The sequence below is a fragment of the Myodes glareolus genome, chromosome 9, assembly GCF_982192425.1.
Source record: "Myodes glareolus chromosome 9, mMyoGla1.1, whole genome shotgun sequence".
Lineage (NCBI taxonomy): Eukaryota > Metazoa > Chordata > Mammalia > Rodentia > Cricetidae > Myodes > Myodes glareolus.
The window spans coordinates 59,272,313-59,294,432 of NC_142034.1; the positions used below are offsets into that span (position 1 = coordinate 59,272,313).

Here is a 22,120-nt window from a genome sequence, read left to right on the forward strand (position 1 = left end):
ACAGTGCAATTGTGGTTCTTACAGTAATGAGGATGAAAAGGTTTGGTTCCGTATAGGTGAGGTATTGAGAGTAGTTGGAGTCACAGCTATTGAAGGTGGTTGCCAGGGCTGGGCAGAGTGGAGAATGCAGGGGCTATGGTCTAATGCGTACAGTCTCAATTTGAAAAGGTCAAATGGCCCTGGAGGTAGATAGATGGTCGTCTGGCAACAAAATAGCTATATATCACTACGATATAGCTTGTAGTACTTTAGTGTATGCCTACAGATGGATACAGTGAGCTGTAGATATTTTTTTATTAAAATTTGCATTTAAAATATCCTGGTCCAAGTCAAATATGCATGACTCATGACATGTTGGTAACCTCAACCCTCAGCCATGGACAAGGATCCAGGCTGAATGTTCTCAGAGATCTCACATCCTGGTCCAGTCCTAGGATGCTTCTTAGAGGTTGAGACCTAAGCAGGAGAGGCTGTGGATGGAGCAAGGACGGGGAGAAGATCATGACTACTGGGTTGGACATCCCACTCCTCAAACGCAGGTGCACCATCTGCTGTAATGTCAGATGAGTGAAAAATCCTCCAAGGAACTTCCTGTGTTGTGACAAAGGGTTTGGTTGGCAGCCTTTTGTAGCTAGGAGTCCAGAAGAAAACACAGACCAGGGCCTCCAGAGAGGACAGGGATATTCTAGGTGTGGCATGCCCAAGTGGTTTCGGGGTGTTCACCTTGTACACAACTTTGTCATTCTCCTTTGAAAAACTAAAGTGATGGAGATGTAATTCACACGCCACTGTGCGTTTTGGAAAAGTGACATTTAGGATTGAGTCTACATTCACAGAGTTGTGCACCTGTTGACAGAGTCTGATTTTTAGAGTGTTTTTAATCACTCCACAAAGAAACCTGGTTCCCACTACGGCCATCCTTCACCACCCCCACTCCAGGCCAGCAACCGCTAATCCACCTTCTAGTACTGTGCCCTTTCCCGTTCTGGATATTTCACCAATGAAGTGGAATTACACTGTGTGACCTTTTGTGTCTGTCTTTTTTTTTTTTTTTTGATTGCCATATTCCCAGGACTCATCCACACTGAGAATTGGATTCTGTCAATTCTGTCACATTGAAATGGTCAATTCTTCATTCTTTTTTTTATGCCATCATAGCATTCTACATAAATGCATTCACTCCTGGAAGGGCATCTGAGTGGCCTTGGCTCTATGCACACTGCAAAGCATGCTCTCCAGGTGTTTTTTTAGCAGCTTGTGCACAGGCGTATTTCTCTTAGGTGTATTCCCAGCAGTGCAATTGCCGGGCCATGTTCTCTTGTCATTTGCTCTTTCTAGGTAGCCTGAGTGATGGCAATAAAGCCCCAGCCTGTGAATAGCCATAGACACCTTGTTACACAGAGAAGATGGCAGGAGGTTACACACGAGGTGACAGGATTTGGTGATAGATACACCTTGATCATCCTGTATTAAGGCACAAGGACAGATGGGGCCTGGTTATTTATTGGTTATTCACTGGAATAGATGTGAGCATCTCCCTGGCTGAATTCTGGGCCTGTCTGCTTTGGGGAAGAGAATCCAGAATTCCTATCTCCTGATGTGGGTTATTTCTTCATTTACGGCTGCTCTGTGAGTCTCCTTGTCAGGAACGTCCTACCCGAGAAGTTCCTATTCGGCCCTATGGGACAAAGACTAGTATTGAGTCCTAGTTAAACCCAGCTCTTCTCATTGCCTTTCAGGTACTTGATCAAATTTTTATCCAAACTGTCTGAATATCAGGATGTAAACAAGATGACTCCTAGCAACATGGCAATCGTCCTGGGACCCAACCTCCTGTGGCCACAGTCAGAGGGGTGAGTACAGGAAGGGGAGGTCCTCTAGGGCGCCAGGCGTGGGCAGGACAGGAGGGCTGGGCCCTGGATCACCTCAGCCTGTTAGCTCCAGTTCTGTCGTGGCCTGCTCCTTCCTGGAGTCAAGGGAAGGAAGAGAATTTCCTGCAGCTCTCCCTCGCTGACAGGCTCAGAGGCTCTCCCTCGCTGACAGGCTCAGAGGCTCTCCCTCGCTGACAGGCTCAGGGCTATGGATCTGTGGAAGGTGTTCTCTGATGAATCTAAATCAGAGTGGAGGGTGACAGAGGAAGGCAAGGGCCATCATGGCACCAAGCAAGGCAAGCTCTCTTGGGCCCTCTGGAGGCTTCCATAAGCATCTAGACCTAAAAGGATGTTGGGCTGGCCGTCTGCAAGATGCAGCAGACTTGAAAAGCAAACAAGCTCCGCTGTGCTGAAAAAGCATTTATGGCTAATGTGTGGTCACCAGGAGTGATCCTGTTCGTAAAGCTTCAGGGGGGCAGCTGACAGACCCAGGCCTGCAGAATTCCAGATCAGGGTCCTTTTTGGAGCTTGGTGAAACTTAGTGAAGCTTTCGTCCCCCTTCCTCAACTGGTGAGCCCACCCCTCTGCTCTGTCGGCAGGAACATCACCGAGATGATGACCACAGTTTCACTGCAGATTGTTGGCATTGTGGAACCCATCATCCAGCACGCGGACTGGTTCTTCCCTGGGGGTTAGTATCAGCACTCACATATGGGGGACAGAGGGTCAGAGGTGGGGACAGGAAAGTCGCTATGAGCTCGGAGCCTGTGAAGCCAGGGGTGTTTTCACTCCTCCTGCACACAGCTGATGCACCAGGCATTGGAGCAGAGTCTGGGATACTCCCCTTTCTATCCCTACCTAGGAGACATTCTAGTACCTGGGTGTCCATGCCTTCTGCTAACCAGGTCCATGGGTTCTCCTGACCTAACATCTACAGCATGGTTGATTCCCATCTACAAAACAAGGGAAACTGGTTGAGTGCAGAGTGCCCCTAGCTCCAAACTGCTCACTTTCCAAATGCAGAGGGTGGCTGAGCCTGAGGCGTGTGGTGGGGGTGGGGAAGCACTTCCGTTCAGGGCTCACGCATCATCTGGGCGCTACCTTTCCACCGATTGAAGTGGTGGTCCTTGAGTTGCCCCTCAGTGCATAACAGCAGGGCTCCAAGGCAGTGAGTTGCTTTTTGTGTGTGTGCCTGGTTCAAAATTATATCCTTGAGACAGCTCTCTTACAAGGGAATTTACAAGATGTTATAAGCCATGGGAATGCCATTACATGCGTGTTTCTCCATGGTGATCATTTTATGGAGACAGCAGTTGTAATATTTGCTAAAGCAACAACACACTGATCCTGTATGTCATGCGGAGTAAATGCTGAGGGTGAGCTTCAGCTTCTAACTTGTGTGAGAACAAAATGTGACTAAGGCTGGAACCCTTGCATCACAGTTCAGTGGTCAGGGCTGGCCTGGTTATCTTTCTCTATTAATAGCCAGTCTGGCAATTGCTCAGTCTCTTCATTGGCTGATCAGTACAATGAATTAATATCATGAGGTTAGCTGATATAGACTGTGAGGTGAATTTTTCTAAAGGCAGCCTGTGAGCAACTCTCATCCAGGAAGGGAGTGCCATTAGCAAGAGATCACGTACACTGGTCCTTTCTCCCTGCAGAGATAGAGTTCAACATCACAGGCAGTTACGGGAGTCCGGTCCACGTGAACCACAATGCCAACTACAGCTCAATGCCTTCCCCAGACATGGACCCCGCTGACCGGCGCCAGCCAGAGCAGGCCCGCCGGCCCCTCAGTGTTGCTACGGACAACATGATGCTGGAGTTTTACAAGAAGGATGGGTATGAGCTAGTATCCCTTTTTCAGCATTGGAAATATTGGTTTGGGGGAGGGTGTGTTTAAGAAAACCAGGATTGACAAGAAGGCTGTACCTATTAATGACACTTGAGGTGGCTTGTAGCAATTCGTTTGGGACCTTGTCCCTGATGCTTTTTTTCTGTGCTGTCTGGGACAGGTCTCTTTGGCTTGCGTCTCTTTGGGCCAGAGGTAAATACAGCCTTCTTAGCTGACCGGATTGCCATCAGTACGGTTAGTTCTCAGCAAATATATAAATGCTGGTCAGTGAAGGGAATTGATTTTTCAATCATAAACTTTATTTATCTTCTTGTTTATTTCAACATAGTCTTATATAGCCCAAGCTAGCCACACACTGCTCATGTAAACAGGGATGACCTGAAACTTCTGATCCTCCTGTTTCCATCTGCCAGATGCTGGGATTCTAGATATGTATCTGTATACCTGGCTTTAGGCAGTGTTGGGGATTGAACTCAGGGCTTTGTGCTAGATAAATGCTCTGGCAGCTGAACCACACCCCCAGCCCCTAAACTCCTTATTTTGATTCAGAATACACAGACGTGTAGCTGGGAGTCTAGCCCAGTGGCACAACTCATGCTTTGCATATGTGAACTTAAATCTCAATAGTATAGAATTTCCAAAAAAAGCCCAACATGTGTAAATGTGCGGCCATTCCCGCCTCTGCATTGTCGTTGCCTGCTAACCTGCCAGCTCGAGCAGCTTCCTTGCATATGCAGCACCTTTAATGAATAAGTTTCTCTGTGAGGCACGAAAGGAACCCTCACCTAGGAGAGGCCCAAGTATACAGCTTTTCTAAGTTCCTTAGGGTCTGTCTGCTTGAACGCAGTTCAAGTTCACCCAGCTTAGTGGGTGGCACGCCACCCCTGAGCCCCTTAAATCAGTTTACATAATGCCTAATTACACAACCTGATCCCCTTAGTAAGCAGCAGGGACATAAACAGGTTATGTAACCCACCCCAGTGAGTCCTGGCGAGCGGTCACCCAGGGACAGCAGAGTCTATGATGAGAGCCCAGCCCACCAAGGGCATCAGCACACCTGCTGCAGGAGTGGCTTACCAGGCTTTGCCAAGTCAGTCAATTAAGGAGACTGGGATTAGGAATCAAAAACTCCTTCCATACAGTCACAATCTACAACTGCTTCGGGGCAGGAGCATGGAGCCCCAAGTCAGAGTGTCTGAAACTGGGATGACAGGAGCCAAAGCAGCCAGATGCCCCCCTAAACCAGGAACCACTAGGCTGTACTGCAAAGGCAGATGCCAGAAGTGCCTGGGGGACCTGTGGAAGAGTGGGGGTCAAACTGTCCCTCCTCCTTCTGCATGGAGTTGGCACTGGGGGCTGGAATTTACAGAAGAGCTCTAAGACTGTGTCCTGTGATACAGGAGGTGGGGGTGGGACGGCTGTCTTCAGTGGGTTACTGCTCCTGCCTGTGACCTTACTCAACAGGCATGATGTGTGGGGTTGCATGTAGTTATTTGAATATGTGTGCATTTGCGTGTTGTTTGTAGGGAGAGGGAAAATGAAAACTCTTAGGTATTCAAATACGGAACAGAAAAATCTTTACCAAAAAAAAAAAAATAGCAAAACTAGAATCAGAGAGACAGAAATCTGGAGCGCACCTTGGGTGTTTCTTTTAAAAACTCATTCTGAGCAGCAGCTCAGTGCCCATGCAACCCCTCGCCAAGCCGTCAGCATGCCCTCATGAGTAGATGCTGGTGATGGCAGCAGCCCAGTGCCCGTGTGACCCCTCGCCAAGCCATTAACATGCCTTCATGGGTAGATGCTGGTGCTGGCAGTAGCCTAGTGTCCATGTGACCCCTTGCCAAGCTGTCAGGATACACTCATGGGTAGATGGTGGTGCCGCCCAAGCCATAGAGAACACCTCAGAACCAATGGACTTTTCCAAGTCCACTGATCTGTCACAGTGTACAGGTGTGGCAGCAACTTAACCAATGACATTTCAAGCTGATGCCACATCTCTAGTGTAGTCCTGTAGCTTCAGAGCACTGTGAGTGAACTATCCCATCTGTGTGCCATGATGATCTTAGGTTGGGGACTCTGTGAAGCTAGGTGTGTGTAGGCACTTCTGCCAAGCCTGGTGACCTGAGTTTGATCCCCAGGCATCACAGGGTGGAAGAAGAGAATTAACTCTCACAAGTTATCTTTGTGCTGTGGTGCATTTACATACACACACACACACACACACACACACACACACACGCATGCATGCATGTACACAGGTGCACACGCACACAAAATCTAAGTTTATAAACTCAAAATTTTATTTCCATCGTCGACCCTCCCCGTGTATGTATTGCTGCAGCACATGAAGTAACATGTACTGTGTGTATTTTAAAATTTGCTTTCCACAGCAAATGAGATGGAAAGCATAGTTTAAGTTGACTCTCAAAGAGCTGTCGGACAGGGCATGGTTTGAAGCCATGTACCGCATGATGACATTGGGTGATGATTGTTCACATACATGACCATCGTATGAGACTGTGTAACTGATAATGTCACAGCCAGCATAGTTTTAAGTATACTCTGTCACGTGCAGACAAAAATGAAATAGCCCAGTAACAGATATCTAGAACAATGGTCAGTTCTGAACTTTGAAAGAAAGTGGACTCATTGCTCATGGAGTGAGAAGAGAATGTTTTAAGTCCACTGAGTAGCACAGTGTTCACTAATTCTCAACTTCCCCACTTCTGAGCTCTTAATGTATCTTGAAAAAAATGTTAAAGTCTTGTAAGTCTCCCACTAAAATGTTGACATTGAATAGATCTTGTTGAAGGTTTTTGCCCAAGATAAAAGAAAATGTAAACTATGTATCAATAAAGCTGTTATTATAAAATCAGAAACATTGGGGCAGATAAACCAGATAAAATTGGGCCAGAGTGGGAGGTCTTCTGTCAGTGTCAAGATCATCTTTTGGGCCAGCGGCTTCTGATGTCATGTGAGGCAGCTAGCCCTCCACCGGGCTGGTCATGAGGCCTTTCTGAGTCACAGCACCGCAGGTGGAGTGTCTCCAGTGAGTCACGGGTCAGTGTTAAGAGCTCAAATCTGTGGTTTTCATCATGACACACAGGATGATGGCCACCCACAGATACGGGGTCCAAATCTGCAACCTGTATATATTACTTTGTTCTGGGGGGAAGAAAGTTTTTGCAAAAGTGAATAAGGGTCTTGAAGTAGGAAGCTGAACTGGCTTCTCAGTGGTCCCTATAGGACATCAATTACAGGAGGGAGACAGAGAACCACAATGCATTAGAGCTATGGAGGTGGGGCTGAAATTTGCAGGTGGCCTGACACCAGAAGCTGGGACAGAAATAGATCATATGTCCCCTAGAGCCCCTGAAGAGACCACAGTCGCACTGCTGCTGAATAGACCATTGTGATAGGGAGCCTGGAATCTGCTTCCAGAACTGCGTGTTTACAGCTGTCGTTTGCCCATTTTGTGGCACCTGTCACTGCCACTGCAGGAGCCCAATACAACCATTAGCAGGTGCCAGTGAGTAGCATTGTGGGAAAGATGGCAACAGACACGTAAGCTGTCCTTGCTCAGTGTTAGTGTCTCAGTGACCTTCCCTGGCATCTGAGCTAGCCATGGTGGTGTTCTGGAACTTCTGAGACTAGCCTAATATGTTCTTCCTATGTCTCTTGGGACACTCAATTTTGGAATGTAGTTAGTGCAGAGTCCAAGCATCCCCTGCAGAAAAATTGTGGTCCCAGAGGAATCTGTCCCCAGGGAGCAGGGAGCTGGCAGCCAGCTCTGTCAGGAAGTTTCAACTTTTGAGTGTCATCCCCACATCTTTAAGGTAGCAGAACAGTACACACCTGGGCTGGAAGAATGATGACTCAGCAGTTAAGAGCACTTGCTGCCCTTCCAAAGGACATATGCTCAGCTCCCAGCATGGTCGGGCTGCTTCCAACCTGTTGCACGGGTTTCCATGCCCTCTTCCTGCCTCCACAGGCAATCTCACATGTGTCACAGATGTGTCACAGACAGAAGCACATATATATAAAAATAAATCTTTAAAGGAAAGGCATGCCTGGCCCACACCTCTTGCCAATCCTGACCAAGCCTTTTCCTTGCCTCTTAAGAACTTGGTATTTTTCTCTGTCTATACTATGCCAAGTATTGGAGCTAACTCTACAAGCATAAAATATACTAAAGCCAAACTGATCAAAGATACCTGAAGTACATAAAGGGCTCTCTTAACTTACAAACCATTCTTCAGGCAGGAAGATCGTGACCCTCATAGTCAGGTTCCCTGTCCTCTGTCAGTTTGTTCTCCAGTGAACCTTTCAGCCGAGATGACAGTTCTTATTCCTGCCCCCTCTACCTGCCGTCCAGGGCTGAGCACCGAAAAGTACAGATGTAATAGTCAGATTCTGCTAATGGAACCGAATCCCTGCCATAGCCAACTTCAGAGGAGGAGAGTTTACTGTGAAGAATGGCTTCAGACTTCAAACCGCTGCTTGGCCTCATTGCCCTTGGGCGTCAGCGTACACACAGAAGTTCACAGCAGGGGATGCTCAGAGAAGTCCCAAACCCCTCTTCTGAGGCACGCTGCTGGTAACCTAATGTCCTTCTATGGGGCCAGCTGCTAAAGGCTCCATCATCTTCCCAGAGGACCAGAGATCAGGCTTTTAGCATATAGGCCTTTGGAAGACACTGATCCCAACCATGCCAGGCGGGGTTGTGTGAACCTCCCCTTAATTTTAGTTTCTTACTTCTAGAATCTTCTGTCAGGCTGCAAATATTCTTTCTTCCGAAACCTCGCTTGACTGCCAGACCCCTACAGGACAAAGTGACAGAAGGAAGAGGGGCTCTGAGTCACGCTTCTTCCACACTTTATTGCTAGGGAAGTAAGAACTCGAATATTAAACCCAGGCAGCATCTTCTCAGTGTCTCCATCTCACGCTGTCCCTAGTTCACTAACACAGTATCCTTCTTCACCCCTTAATAAACACAGTCGTGCCTTTATCAAGTAGACATTTTATTTTGTTTTAGACAAAGTCTCATCCTGTAGCTTTGGCTGTCCTGGAACTCACTATGTAGACCTGTCCGCCTCTGCTTCTTGAGTGCTGGCATTAAAGATGTGGGCCATCATACCTAATTAGACACCTTTTAAAGTGTACTTGGCATCTGAGTGACAGGACATTACCACTGCTGATTCTTCCTCAAGACTATCTGTCCCTTACAAAAACAGTTTAGGACTAGAAATAGTTCAAATTTTGAAGTATATGATTAAACCTACGAAACATCTTGGGGGTAAAACCCAAGAATAAAGATGAAATATGTCTCTCATATAGATAGATAGATAGATAGATAGATAGATAGATAGATAGATAGATAGATAGATAGATAGAGATATCCTGGAGGTCATTTTACACAGCATCTTTCCTGCTCCTGCTTTGACTGCAAGGCAACACTTGAGGCCGCGTGTAGGATTTCTGACATTCTCATCAGCTCACAGAGCTTTGGGATTTGAAGCATTCTGCATGTCACATTCTCAGATGAAGGGTATTTGGCCTGTGCCTGGTCTCCTTGGGCTGAGGGTCTTATGTTCATTATTCTATGAACACCCCCAAGATAGAGAGGTGTGCCCCTCCTCCCTCACAAAGGATACTCAAATCACTCATCTGTATCTGTATTGTATAGCTAATAATTGACAAGTCTGGCATTCATGCCAAAAGGTACTGCCTCCAAAGCACACTCTGCTGCCTTGACCAGAAGAGAATACAATACGTAGTCACCACGTCAGATACGCAATACAAACCAGCCTGTAGACCCCTCCTCCAAGATATGTTGTCATTTGCTACAACCCCGCCTCATCACCTGATGAAATTCCATTTCCATAGCTGGGCACACCTCTTCTTGGACTTACTTCGTGTTTATATCAGTTCACTTTCTGTTACTATAACTGAATGCTGGGGGTTGGATGCCTTAGCCAGTGTTCTATTGCTGTGAAGAGACACCATGAGGTAACTCTTATAAGGGAAGCATTTAATTGGGGCTTATAGTATCAAAGATTTATAGCTCATTATCATCATGGCAGGTCAAGGCAGCAAGCATACAGGCAGACATGGTGCTGGAGAAGAAGCTTAGGGTTCTACATCTTGATCTGAAGGCAGCAGGAGTCTGTACTGGGCGTAGCCCCTCATTGACAAGGCCACACCAACTCCAGCAAGGCCACACCTCCTAATAGTGCCATTCCCTATGGGGTCCATTTTCTTTCAAGCCACCACACTGGGTAAAGAAAAGAAGTTTACATAACTCGTAGTTTTGGAGCTTCCAAGGCATGGTGCCAGCCTTGGCTTAGCAATAGTGAAGGTCCCTTTGGCTGCATCCCATGGCAGATGGCAGACGGAGTATATGCGTAAGCAAGAGACGGCATGGCAAGACAGGAAGCGAGAGAGGTTTTGGGATCATGCCTGCCCGTTGGTGAACCTCTCTCATGTGAGAAGCCGGTCCCATCAGAAACTTCTCTGGTCCTTCTGAAGATAGTGTCACTTGTGACCCTATCATCTTGGGTGCTAGGCCCCAGCTCCTAGCATCTTTTACCACATTCTCAGAGGACAGACACTCTATAGCCCTCTCCAAACGCATCTCAAACGCATGCACAACCCATTCTGCCACTTCTCCCTCCAGACAGTGCTATGAGGTATGTCAGGTCTGTCATCACAAGTTACCCTTATGGATACTGGAGGCAGGAAGGAAGGATTTGCCCCATTCTGTCTATGAGGAAAGAGTTACAAGAAGTCAATAATAATTGGTCTATCTAGGACTGAAGGCATGGGTCATCTCAGAACCAATTCTTTGTTAAAGTCTCATTTAAAAAATCCAAAGTGTAATTTATTGCAAATCTCATGCAAATGGTGCTTGGTTGTATGTAATGATATACTTGTAATGCCAGTCCCTGGGAGGTGGAGGCCAACCTGTGCTCCACAAGACGGTACGTCACAAAAGCCTGCAGTAACAAAGAAATAAATGAAAGGTTCTGGTAGGCAGGGAGGAATGAAGACTTGGCATCTGGCCTACCCACATGAATCCCAGCGAGGGTTGTCTGACTGATGTTTCCTTACCCTTCAGCAGTAGGAACCGAGCACTTCACCCTTGACTCCCAGATTCTGCAGGCACACCCCTTGAGTCCTTCCTGCTTCCCCAAGAGAGGCCTGGAGGAGCCAGAGCACAGTGTTCCAGGAGGCCCTCCCTGGGGCTCGCTGTGTCCTCCTGTCCACAGATTCCCCAATCTTGGCTTTCCATGGTCTCCTCCTAATCTGGTATTTGCTCCCTTTCTCTAAGGCTCGGTTTTCACAAGAGAGAGTCGTGGAGGCGCTGGGGCCTCCACATTGATTTCGAGTTTCCATCAGCAGCACCTGCTGGAGTCACCCACTTCCATTCTGTCCCCCTTAAACACAAGCAGCACCTTGAGTCTGCTCTGATCTCCCTTGTGAGACAACAAAGACTTGAGAACTGTCGATTCAGACTTACAGTCTAATCCCCTCGTCTGTGGGCAGCCCCTTTGGGGGCAGCTTTGTCATGGCTGTCATGGGCTGAGTTTATGTGGACATTCAGGCATATAGAATTAGCAGACTGCTCCTTTGAGTCTAAATGAATATTTAAGTATTTGTGAGCATAGCTTCCACCTTTGCTATTGAGTCACCCCAAGTTTTATATAACTACTTGAAAATGTCAGTGGACATGGTATGTGTGTTAACTGAACCCACGACGTTCCACCCATCAGTCTCTCCAGCAGGCAGAGGGGTAACTGGCATAGCTCAGCAGCCTCTGGTGAAGGCGGCAGTGTGCACTCAGCTTGTAGTTCTTAGTTGCTGACATTTGCCAGTCGTAATTACCAGGGCTCGTTCAATACCTAACTGGTGCCCAAGCCTGCTCTTTCTGCTGCTGAACCAGATCAGTGGATAGACTGAGGACTGGGGTTCTCAGTATTGGATGCTGCCCTTGGAAAGAGAAAGAATTTCCCACAGATTTCCCTCTCTGATGAGGGAAGGCCTTCCTAAGCAGACGAGAATGTGGCCGAGCAGAGGGGTGGACTTCTGGACTCCTGTGGCTGCCTGACCTTGGACACTGAGCGTTGTGGCCTCCCTCCCCTTGTTCAGGAATAAGCTTTTCTGCCCCTTTGTCCTGATAAATTCTGAAACCCAGAAAGCATTGCTGATCCTCCTTGGCCTGCTGTCACTACCAGGGGACACTCATGGGCCCCTGCTCCAGTTTGATGACATTCCTGAGGTTCTCTGGATGCTCTCTGAAGGTGCTTGTTCAAGATGATGAAAGCCAGTGGGTCCTGGGAAGAGATACTCCCCCTCCATTCCAAGAGGCCCTCTTGAAGCTGTCTCCAAGGGGACCCTAGAAATGGCAGCTATAGCACTAGGCTATAGGTTAGGAAGCTAAGGCAGCCTCGGTTTGTTTGGTAGCACCCTCACCGCACCCCTCACCTCAGGTCTGTGCGGAGGCGTGTTTCCTTGAAGGATCCACTCCACCTGCTACAGCTTATCTCTGTATCAAATTGGCCTCTCATCCTGCTGCACCTCTACAAGGCAGGACTCCATGGTGCACTAGCTCAGCCCTTCGGACCACTGAGGGAGAAGAGGGGTGATGAGCAGGGGCGTGTCCTCTTACTTTCCCCCTCCTGTGCTGATAAGCACTAGAGATGCGCGTGTCCTGGAGTCCCGGAGTGCGGCTTGTCCTCACACAGAAGTTCGTGTCTCCCCCCATATCAGAGTTCCTGTATTAGTCAACAAAGCTGTTGCCCAAGGACACGGGACCAGGTCCCCCTGGTCCGAGTGATGGGGTGCTAACTGCTTTCTGTGTCTCATACAACTTGAAAACGAGCAGATGTCTGGCGCTCTGACGATTCCATGGTCCCCAAAGCCCTGGCAACTAGACGGCTCTGCTCTGTCCACCGGCACGATTGTGGCTTGTGTACACACAGGAGAGGCTTGGAGGGCAACTACACAGTAGTCACCCTGTCACACAATCCGAACTTTACATCAGGACTCTGACCGTCACAGGACCCCTTGCAGACATACCACCTCTGTATCCAAAGGAAGGTGTAGATTCATTGACACTAATATCTGTATGTTTCTGTCCCTGCAGCCTTAGGAAAATCCAAAGGTACAGTATCCTCTAGTAGCTACGAGGCCACTTGCAGTCTCTTAAAGCAAGCAAGCTGTGTGGTAGTGAGCTCGGCAAGAGGGTGAATGTGCCATGTTTGGTTGCTTGTCCGACTTACTTGGAGCTGTGTGTCCATCATCAAAATAGACTCCAAGCCTGGAGGGACCAGAGGCATGAGCAGCTCCGTCCATGCTATATAAATCAGCAGCTGTGGCCTACAGAGGTTGTGCCTTGACAGGATACCCAGCAGTGGCAAAGCTGGGGCTAGAACCCACCTTGCAAAAAAGATGTATTTAGAAGTCTCCTGCCGGTTGGTTCACGTCCTAGACTGGTGCTGTCTATCCATGTCCCACCGTCCTTCATCTCACATGGGAAGACTGTTTCCCTTGCCCCACAGGTAGGCCACATTCTGCTCTGAGGACAGCTTGAGTTCCACACCCCAGGATGCTTTGGGGGCCATTATTCCAGGGCCTGCTGGCTTTGGCAGAGGGTGAAAGCACAGCTTGTGGGCTCCCAAGCTGCTGGCTGTGCCCCATTGTGCGTTGCCACTGTGGGGAGGGCTGCTCGTGCCAGGCCTGGGCTGGTCCCCAGCAGCCCAGGCACTGGAGCGTCGCTAGCCATACCTCTCCACTGTAGGCATTGCTTCCCAGGGCCCAGGAGGGTGCTAAGGCTGCTGCTCTCTCCTAACACAGATTGCTTGAATGTCTGCTTCATGGGGGAGGGAACATGTCACCTGTCACATGTGGGTAAGCAGATGTCTTTGTGTCCCTCGCTAGCATGGGTGTGAGGGTCATGGACACATCTTGGGTGGCTCGAAGAGGCTCCTCTGCTGGTCGGAAAGCATCCTGCGCCCCGCCTTCCATGCAGCCTCCTGCCCCACCCTCCGAGCTGGCTGCACCCCTGCCATCACCCCTGCCGGAGCAGGTCCCAGACAGCCCCGCCACTCCGGCTCCTGCGCTCTCTCCATCAGGTGCCAGCCTGCAGCCCACCCCTGAGCGCCCCAGGTAAGCCCAGCCCCCCCGCCATGGAAGGCTGGCCTGTATGCTGGGGTGCCTGGGCTCTGGCTCCCACTCCAGGCCTCCTGGACTTGCTCACCCCCACCCCGCCACATCAGAACATTCATGTTTGGCTTTCTCCATCCTGCCAGCAGCCAGTCATCTGCATCACCTGCCCTGGATTACCAGGTGAAGCACAGGCTTTCCAAGAGCAGCATCCCCATGCAGACATAGAAGGTGGCACTTCTCCAGCACCCGCTGGGGACGTCCCACCCTCCATGTCCCTCTTCCCGTGCCTGCATACGTTCCCTGGTTTGAACTTTAGGATGTCAGCATCTCTCCCTTTTGCCTTTATGTTTGTAGAGGTAGTTTTTACTACTAACATTAGTGTAGACCAGAGGTGTAAAGGTGGCAGATACCCAGGGCGTGGTCATCTTCGCAGCATGCTGTCTGGTGGCATTGCCTTTCAGAGAAGAAAGAGAGCATCCATTTCATCACCAGTTCAGTGAACATTTACCAGAACTTTCTCTGTCTAAAGCTAGTAACGTGGGATTTTTGTCTACATCTCATACCCTCCTGATACAAAACTAAGCTCAGTGTGGTCCAGGATGGAAGGCAGGGATACTGTACCTGGTAAGGCCCAGACAGAAGGCAAGACCTGGAAGCGGGAGCGCATCATGGAATGGTTTGTTTCTCTTCTCATGCAGCAACCAGAGAACTAGAGAGGCTGATTGCTTGGGCAGCTATGCTAGGGATCCACACACCCCCACAGACACGGGGTGGGATGGGATACTGGGTAGCCTGAGGCTTTAACTTAGACTGTTCCTAAATTAGATTGCAGTTATTGTTTTATTGCTTGCTTCCTTTAAATGAGTAGAGCACAATTCCATTTCAAAATATAAAAGTGACATAGGGCAAAGGAGATAACCATGGATTTGGGGAGTGGCGCCCAACACTGGGTGTGCTGGAGTGCTTGCTGACTGTAGCTCAGAGAAGCCCTGATACTGGCTTTGCACTCACAGGACTCTGGGTCCATGGGAGCTGCACACTGGGCAGTGGGATCTTAGAGATGCAGAGGTTGGTAGCAGTGGTCCAGACAAGCTGGTCAAGAGAGAAGACACATGGCCAGCGCTCAGCTGCATCACTGGTTTTCTCATCTTACAAAAGAGACGCAGTGTGGCTTATCTGTCCATATGAATGCTACTCCTGAGGATGGATCCCCTGGGCTCTGAAGGCACTCCAGGGCTGTTGTACATTGGTACCTCTCAGGGGCACTTCTGTGGAGGCTCTCGCTCATTGGTACAGATTGTTGCAAAAGTCAGACATGTCCCCTTTGACTGGAGAGCCATTGCCAGAGGCTTGGCAGCAGAGGTTGTGTTACCAGCACTTGCTGGGCACACTGACTCTAGGAAGCCTTCTTGATTTGTTAGCTATGATGACGAAAGGAACAAGAAGATCCAGGTCTTTAGTTTCAGAATGACTCAGATTTCCCTGGTAGAGGACAGCACATAGAGCGGGCCACATGTGTGTTCCATGGTGCTCACTGGTCACCAGCGGGCTGAGGATGCTGGCTGTGAATACCAAGCTGAGAGTGGAGCCCTCACCATCAGTGCTCCAGGAAGGGAGAGGCACCTCACCTGTTCGGGACCATCAAAGGCACTGAGAAGGGACTGAGACAAAGCAGTGAGAGTTAAGCAGGGCCCAGACACTGAGCACTGCAGTGAGCAAGACGGGTGCTGGAGCTGACTGTGCTCAAGAGTTCCCTTGTCCTGTGTTTGTGTTTCAGTGTGTCTAAAAGCAAGGAGCTGTCTCCGGGGTCTGGGCAGAAAGGAAGTCCAGGTTCCGTCTCGGGGACAGCCTGCCCAGGGTCGCAACTGGGGCCACAGCCGGCTGCCAGCCCCAGCCAGCTTCCTGCAGACCAGAGTCCTCACACCCTCCGGAAAGGTAGGTCTCCTCTGCTGAGCATTCTTAGGCCGGAGATGGACGTTTTCCCCATTAGCAAGGGCCTCTGGAAATCTTAGCTTAATGAATCATTCCCAGTCTCAGCGCTCCCAACCCCACCAGGAAACGTAGCACACGTGCAGCCTGTCAGCAGGACATGGATGGAGGAGCAGAACTTCTGTAATGTATCCTGACGCTGTGGTGCTTCGCCATGTAATGCCACTGAATCACCACACTGCTGTGGAGAAAATCTTGTTCTCCACACTATACAAAAGAGGCCCGTTTTTTAGAAGAGGCTAAAATAATTATCCCCAAGGCATGTAGGAGCAAGTAGAAGATAGAAACCTGACCCCAAGTTGGCCTGGCCTATCTCTTATCCACACTGCAGGGAGACGAGCCTGGGAAATAAGATGTCCTCAGAATGGCTTTTCTTTCATGGAGTGGTTATGGAGAGAGGCAAAGGTGGGGAGGAGGCCACTGGACCTCTCTGGGGACTTAGATGAGGTCCGTCTAGCATATGTACTGGCAGCCAGCCCTCAGTTCTGAAGACTAATGTTCGTGTCCTCGGGGTGTTTGCCTGTCTGCGGGATCTCCTGGGTACTCGACTCCATTGTGGAGAACATTCATTTTCAATTCAAGGTAGCAGGCATTCTCTAGGATTAGTAATAAAAGGGGAAAGACAAGCATTTCAGAGAGGCCGGGGCAATGCTGCGCTTTAAAATGCAGCCATGTGGGGTGTGGCTGGGGGCCTGACCACTTTCTTACTCCCCAGCTCTGCAGAAGAGAAAATTACAATTGGGCCATCCCTACTTGCGCCCAGGGAGTGCAGTTCTTAACAAGAAAGGGGTAAAAGACAGTGACCCATGGCCCCAGGCATAGAAGTAGGGGGATGCAATTACCAAGTCACAGTTGTGAGGGGCGGAGTTCAAATGTTCCACTGCACAGTGGGCTAACTATATAGTCCATATACAGTAATTAATTAGACATTTCCAAAGAACTAGGGAGGTCTTGGCAAGTTCCCAGCACACAGAAGTGATCACACTTGGGGACAAGGGAACGGTAATGACTGTAATTTGGTCATAATGCATTGCGTTCCATCGATATACAAAAGCTATTATATCTGTTAACTCAAAGATTACAAACCGAAGCCTGGGCAGCCAGTGCCCAAGCATGAGAGGGTATCTCAGTCAATGTAGGCTGGGGGTGTCTGGAGCTGGAGGATTTATCAATGAGAGACCGAGTCATTGTGCAGCTTCCACGTCCATTTTCTTCTCTGGCACCCCTGAGCAGCTGTGTTAACACCCTGAATTAGAATCTTCCCCAGTAGAGCTGGCCTTACTGACTCCCTCTTAGAATTCAGCAAGGAGAGGAAGAGAAGTTAGCAGCAGGTGGTAAATTAAGAAAACTCAGTGTTCTCTGAATTTTTACAAGCTTATCAACTCCTCCTGGCATCTCAGGAGGAAGCAATGGCAGTTGGGAACCATGAGGATACACACTGCCAGTCGTCCCAGTGAGCTTCCCTGATAATCATTTGTCCTGTGTTGTTTTCTCTTACAGTTTCAAAGAAGTTGGCACCAATTCCTCCCAAGGTCCCCTTCGTGCAGCAAGGGACTGTTTCTGACCAGCCCACTGGCCAGCCATCCCCAGTCAGCCTGTCTCCCACTCCACCGAGCACTCCTTCCCCCTATGGACTGAGCTACCCGCCAGGGTACTCCTTGGCCTCTGGCCAGCTTTCTCCTGCCTCAGCCCCTCCCCTGGCCTCTCCCTCTGTCTTCACAAGCACTTTAGCCAAGTCTCGGCCCACCCCTAAGCCCCGACAGAGGCCCACCCTGCCGCCACCTCAGCCTCCCAGTGTCAGCCTGTCGGCCTCAAGTCCACAGTCCACGGAGCACCCCATACTAGACGGCATGTCACCGGGGGAAAGCATGTCTACAGGTATGCAGGCCATGGCTGTCTGCAGGGCTCCTGGGACGCCTAGCAGAGTGTGCCAGGGCCAGGAGCAGCAGTCACCTCTGGCCACAAGCCCCCTAGGGAAAGCGGTCCTGAGGAGCAGTCAGTGTGCAGGGGAGCTCTTGGGACTTCTCCAGCCTAGGGATCTAATTCTGTGCAGTTGGTGGGACTGAGTCCTTCGGCATGAGACCTCCAGAGAGGCTGGCATCAGAGCACAGAGGCGATGTCACCTTCCCCCAGAAAAAGCCCAGCAACTGAACAGTACAGATACTTATCTGGAGGAGAGAGCCTTGCCCTGAGGAGAAAAGTAAGCCTCGCTAGGGAGATGTGTTTGCAGACACGTATTTCAGATGGGTCACCTTCAGAAAAACATGTCTTCTCTCACCAAAACCCCTCCAGCAGCAAATTAGTCAGACCCACAACTGCTTAACTGGATTGTACTCTAAATTCAAAATGAAGGTGGAGTTGTCTTCCCAGGAAAATGTATGAAATTATAGTTTGTGACCACTGTTGGCTGTGGAAGAAGTGGGGCATTTGAAAATGTCTCCCGGATACTCGCCTTATACAGTTGTAAGGTCAGGGGCAGATCTCCGGTGGCTGCTAATGTCCTGTGGTTATTCCCTTAGCTGTCTTGGATTGTCCCAGTACTGTCAAATATCCTGCAGCAATACTACAATACACTGTCTTAGGTTCTATGGCCATGATAAAACACCATGAACAACAGTAACTTGGGGAGGAAAGGGTTTTAACCTTACAGTCCATCATCTCGGGAAGTTAGAAAAGGAACTCTGGGCAGGAACCTGGAAGCAGGAGCTGATGCAGAGGCCCTGGAAGAGTGTTGCTTACTGGCTTGCTCCTCATGGCTTGCTCAGCCTGCTCTATTATACTCCCAGGACTGCGATCCCAGACATGAGTGGCTGGACCCTCTCTCACATCAATCACCAGTTAAGAAAATATATCACAGGCTTGCCCACAGGCTAATCTTGTGAGGGCATTTTCTCAATTGAGATTTCTTCTTCCCAGATGACTCTGGCCCATGTCAAGTTGAGAAGCCAGTGCACCACAATAAATATACCACACCCCAATATACACATACACATTTGTATACCTCACACATAGATATCCCATACCTGCATGTTTACTTAGCACCCACATACACACATCACATATGGACTACATGCAGCTCACACAAATATATAGGCCATACTTGGACCACATGGACACACCATACTCACACATACACACACAAAACACATATACCACACATACATATGTACATATAGCATGCACAAACATATAACACATGACATATTCATGCACACACTGCTACACACTGTGATGCTGGGGCATAAATGAATGGCAGATGATTTGCTCTACCTGAGTTTATCCCCAACACACACATTAAGAAAACCACATGCCTACATGCATTATGTGTCACATGGCCACATGTATCATGTGCCACACACATACAAAGACCACCAACATACTTGGGTACAGTGGGACCTTGCTCAGATACTGCTTTCTTTCCCCACCATATCATCACAGAACTTGACGTGTTCCTCCCTAGTTGAGTTGGCAGCCAGTTTGTGGGGGTGAGCTCTTGGCTGTCCATGAAAATGCTATTCAATAGCTGCAGTGGTTCAGGAGTTGCAGCCTTAGGGGGAGAGCCACCAGGCAACCTGGCTCCTGTACTTTTGGAAGTGATCAATATTGAATATACAGCTGCTATTACCCATTACATACTGAGTAATACTGTATTAGCCAATATTGAACACACAGCTGCTATCACCCATTCTGTATTACCCATTACACACTGAGTAACACTGTATTAGCCAATATTGAGTACACAGCTGTTATCACCTATTGACTAGCTCAGTCAAACGTAGGGAGCGTACTGAACCCGTGAGTGCTGCGGAGGCACATGACCCAGGTGAGCCCTTGTGCTCCAAGAGTGGGCACTGGCCAGAGGTGCTTGTGGGACTGCTCCTTCGGCATTCTAACCACTCCTGGGCAGGGATACAAGGCCACCCATTCTGCAAGACATAGGATGAACAGCGATGTCACTCAAGAAAGCGGAAAAGAACACAATGACATAGTGGTAGGTGGGTATCAGCAGTAAAGAAAGGACAGTACCTTTTAGCTTGTGAGGCATAGAAGGTCACTTTCCATAGCCCAGGCCAAATGTCTGTGACCTTTTGACTCAAGTAACATCCTGCCCGACGTCTCTGTCGCTTTAGTGTCCTCTGGGCAGCAGACCATTGTGTGTCGTGCATGTATAGGTCTGACAGTGTAGACTCTGGAGTCAGTGTGGCCTCTCTGGGACTGTGACATGGGCAGTGTTTTGTTACATGTGTTCCATCCTGTTTGTTCCTCTCTCCGAATCCTATCATTATGTTCTTGCAGCTGTGTGACATGAGTGACGCAGTGTTGGATACGTGTGAGGGGGATTTTCAGGGTAAGCTGGCCCCAGCTCACCTCGCTTTACACCTCCTAGCCAGCCCAGCCAGCTGCCTGGCTACCACCCCTCCCGCCAGCCCCTCCCCTCACTGCATGTGGCTCAGACCCACCAACAGCATGCCTACTTCACTTACTGTCTTTCCCCAGCCTCAGGGAGCCCCCTGGCCTGTCTTTCCTTTCTTTTCATCAGGAGCTGGGGAGACGCCCAGCAGAAAGACCCAGCCCTTTCTTTCCACCCACACCACCATCTCAGCAGATCCCCTTCTCTCAGGTTAACAGTTTGCCCAGTTAACAGGCCTGCTGTAATAGCTCCTGAAGTTTTTGTGCCCAGAGAAACTGTTCCCTGCACCCCTTTGCTGAGGGACATGTCCCCAAAAACACTCACCATGTGAAGCCTGGCACAGGACCACAGGTTTGCACAGGCTGATCCCAGTGCCACTGTCAGCGCTAAGGCAAAGCTTGGACGGCCCATAGGGCGGCACCTCTGTGCTAACAGTAGCCACCAGGCCCTCCGTCCAACCCTGGACAAGGTTATGGGGGCATTTTATCATTATCTGCTTGGGTTCCCTCTCATCAGGAATAGATATTAAAATCTAAAAATCAGGTAAGAGCATGAATGAAGCCCAGAGAAAAGAGAGGATTTTGCCCTGCTGACTAGCAGCGAGGTATCCGGTGCTCACATGTCTGAGGGAAAACAGTCAAAGCTTCCCTGAGGGCTCTCCTCTAAGTCCTGCCCTCTTGCTGAGTGACCCTTCTTGCTCAGGCTCCTTCGAGGGTACTGCCAAGGTAAGGCTGAGACAGCTCTGCACTAGCTGAGTGCTGTCTGAACTCTCACGTTCCTGCTCCCCAGTGCCCATACTCCAGTTTGACAGTCCTGCGGGGAGACAGGTCTGCGAGTCTGCATCCAGAGAGCCCGTGCACATTCCTGATAGAGCCCACCCCTGCTGCAGCAGCCTGCCCCACAGGCATAAGAGTCAGTCTTTAGGCATCCTGTGGGATCCATGTCACACACCATAGGGGACACCTAGTGCTGGCTGGGCCAAGCTTCAGACGACAGATCTGCTCCACCGTTGTGCACAGGAGGGCTGTCCCAGTGCTTGTGTGTCTGTAAGACGTCTTTGAGGGCAGTGTCCAAGTGTCATGCCTGTATGGTACTTCTTATTCTCAACATGTTTTAGTCAATTTTTTTAAAAAGCCAACAAAAACAAAACTCATCTTCTGAGCGGCCCAGGGCTGAGCCCCTGCCAGGTTGGTGTACTGTCAGCTGGAATGCTGTTGCCAGCTCAAGATGACAAAACTCACCCAAGTTCAGAACTTGGTGGGTAGGGGAATGCTAGAACTGAGAGAAGGTACCAGGGGACCCATCACCCCAACTCACTTCCTGCAGCTCAGGGCCTCAGCAGGCTGGGCCATCCAGGATCTACCCAGTGGCTGAGGCTCCAGGACTACTCCCAGTGTGGTGTTTAAGGGGCTGAGTACCCAGCTGACAGCCCGTGAGGCTGTTTTATCTTTGCTGACTCCCAGATGTCCAGGCACTGAGTCTTGTAAATTCTAGTACATTCATCCTCCCTACCTTGCTAGAATGACCTTCTAATGCTCCTTATAAACGTGAATCAGGTGGGGTGGATCCGGCATCCTAAGAAAGATGCTGAGCTGCTGACACACAGCAGTTTCTAAGTGACTGCCTCTGCAGATGATCCCCAGAGGTCACTGAGGCCTGCCTGGGAGCACCCTGCTTATCAGGATCTGGGTGTAGAGGCTGAGAGACTAGAATAGAGCCTTGTTCCCTAGGCAGGCTCCCAGGCAGAAGCAGATTAGATCCAGCCACAGCCCAATCCTCCAGTGCCCAACTTCTAAGGAGCTAGCCTGAGCAGAGCCAGGCCGT

At 49.6% G+C, this 22,120-nt stretch overlaps 1 protein-coding gene across 6 annotated transcripts in view; it reads left to right on the forward strand.

The window, feature by feature from the left end:
• The window catches only part of Arhgap44 (Rho GTPase activating protein 44), a 176,893-nt gene that overhangs the window by 153,271 nt on the left and 1,502 nt on the right, over window positions 1–22,120 (forward strand). For 2 of the 6 annotated variants that reach the window (XM_087910520.1, XM_048448259.3), the window contains 7 exons: window positions 1,740–1,853; window positions 2,471–2,562; window positions 3,536–3,716; window positions 12,875–12,892; window positions 13,669–13,896; window positions 15,674–15,831; window positions 17,386–17,763. In XM_087910520.1, the coding sequence (XP_087766646.1) occupies window positions 1,740–1,853; window positions 2,471–2,562; window positions 3,536–3,716; window positions 12,875–12,892; window positions 13,669–13,896; window positions 15,674–15,831; window positions 17,386–17,763 (1,169 nt within the window). Of the gene's footprint in view, window positions 1–1,739; window positions 1,854–2,470; window positions 2,563–3,535; window positions 3,717–12,874; window positions 12,893–13,668; window positions 13,897–15,673; window positions 15,832–17,385; window positions 17,764–20,181; window positions 20,234–22,120 lie in introns of all 6 variants that reach the window. The other 4 variants (XM_048448261.3, XM_048448260.3, XM_085695109.2 and 1 more) reach the window with 4 other exon arrangements.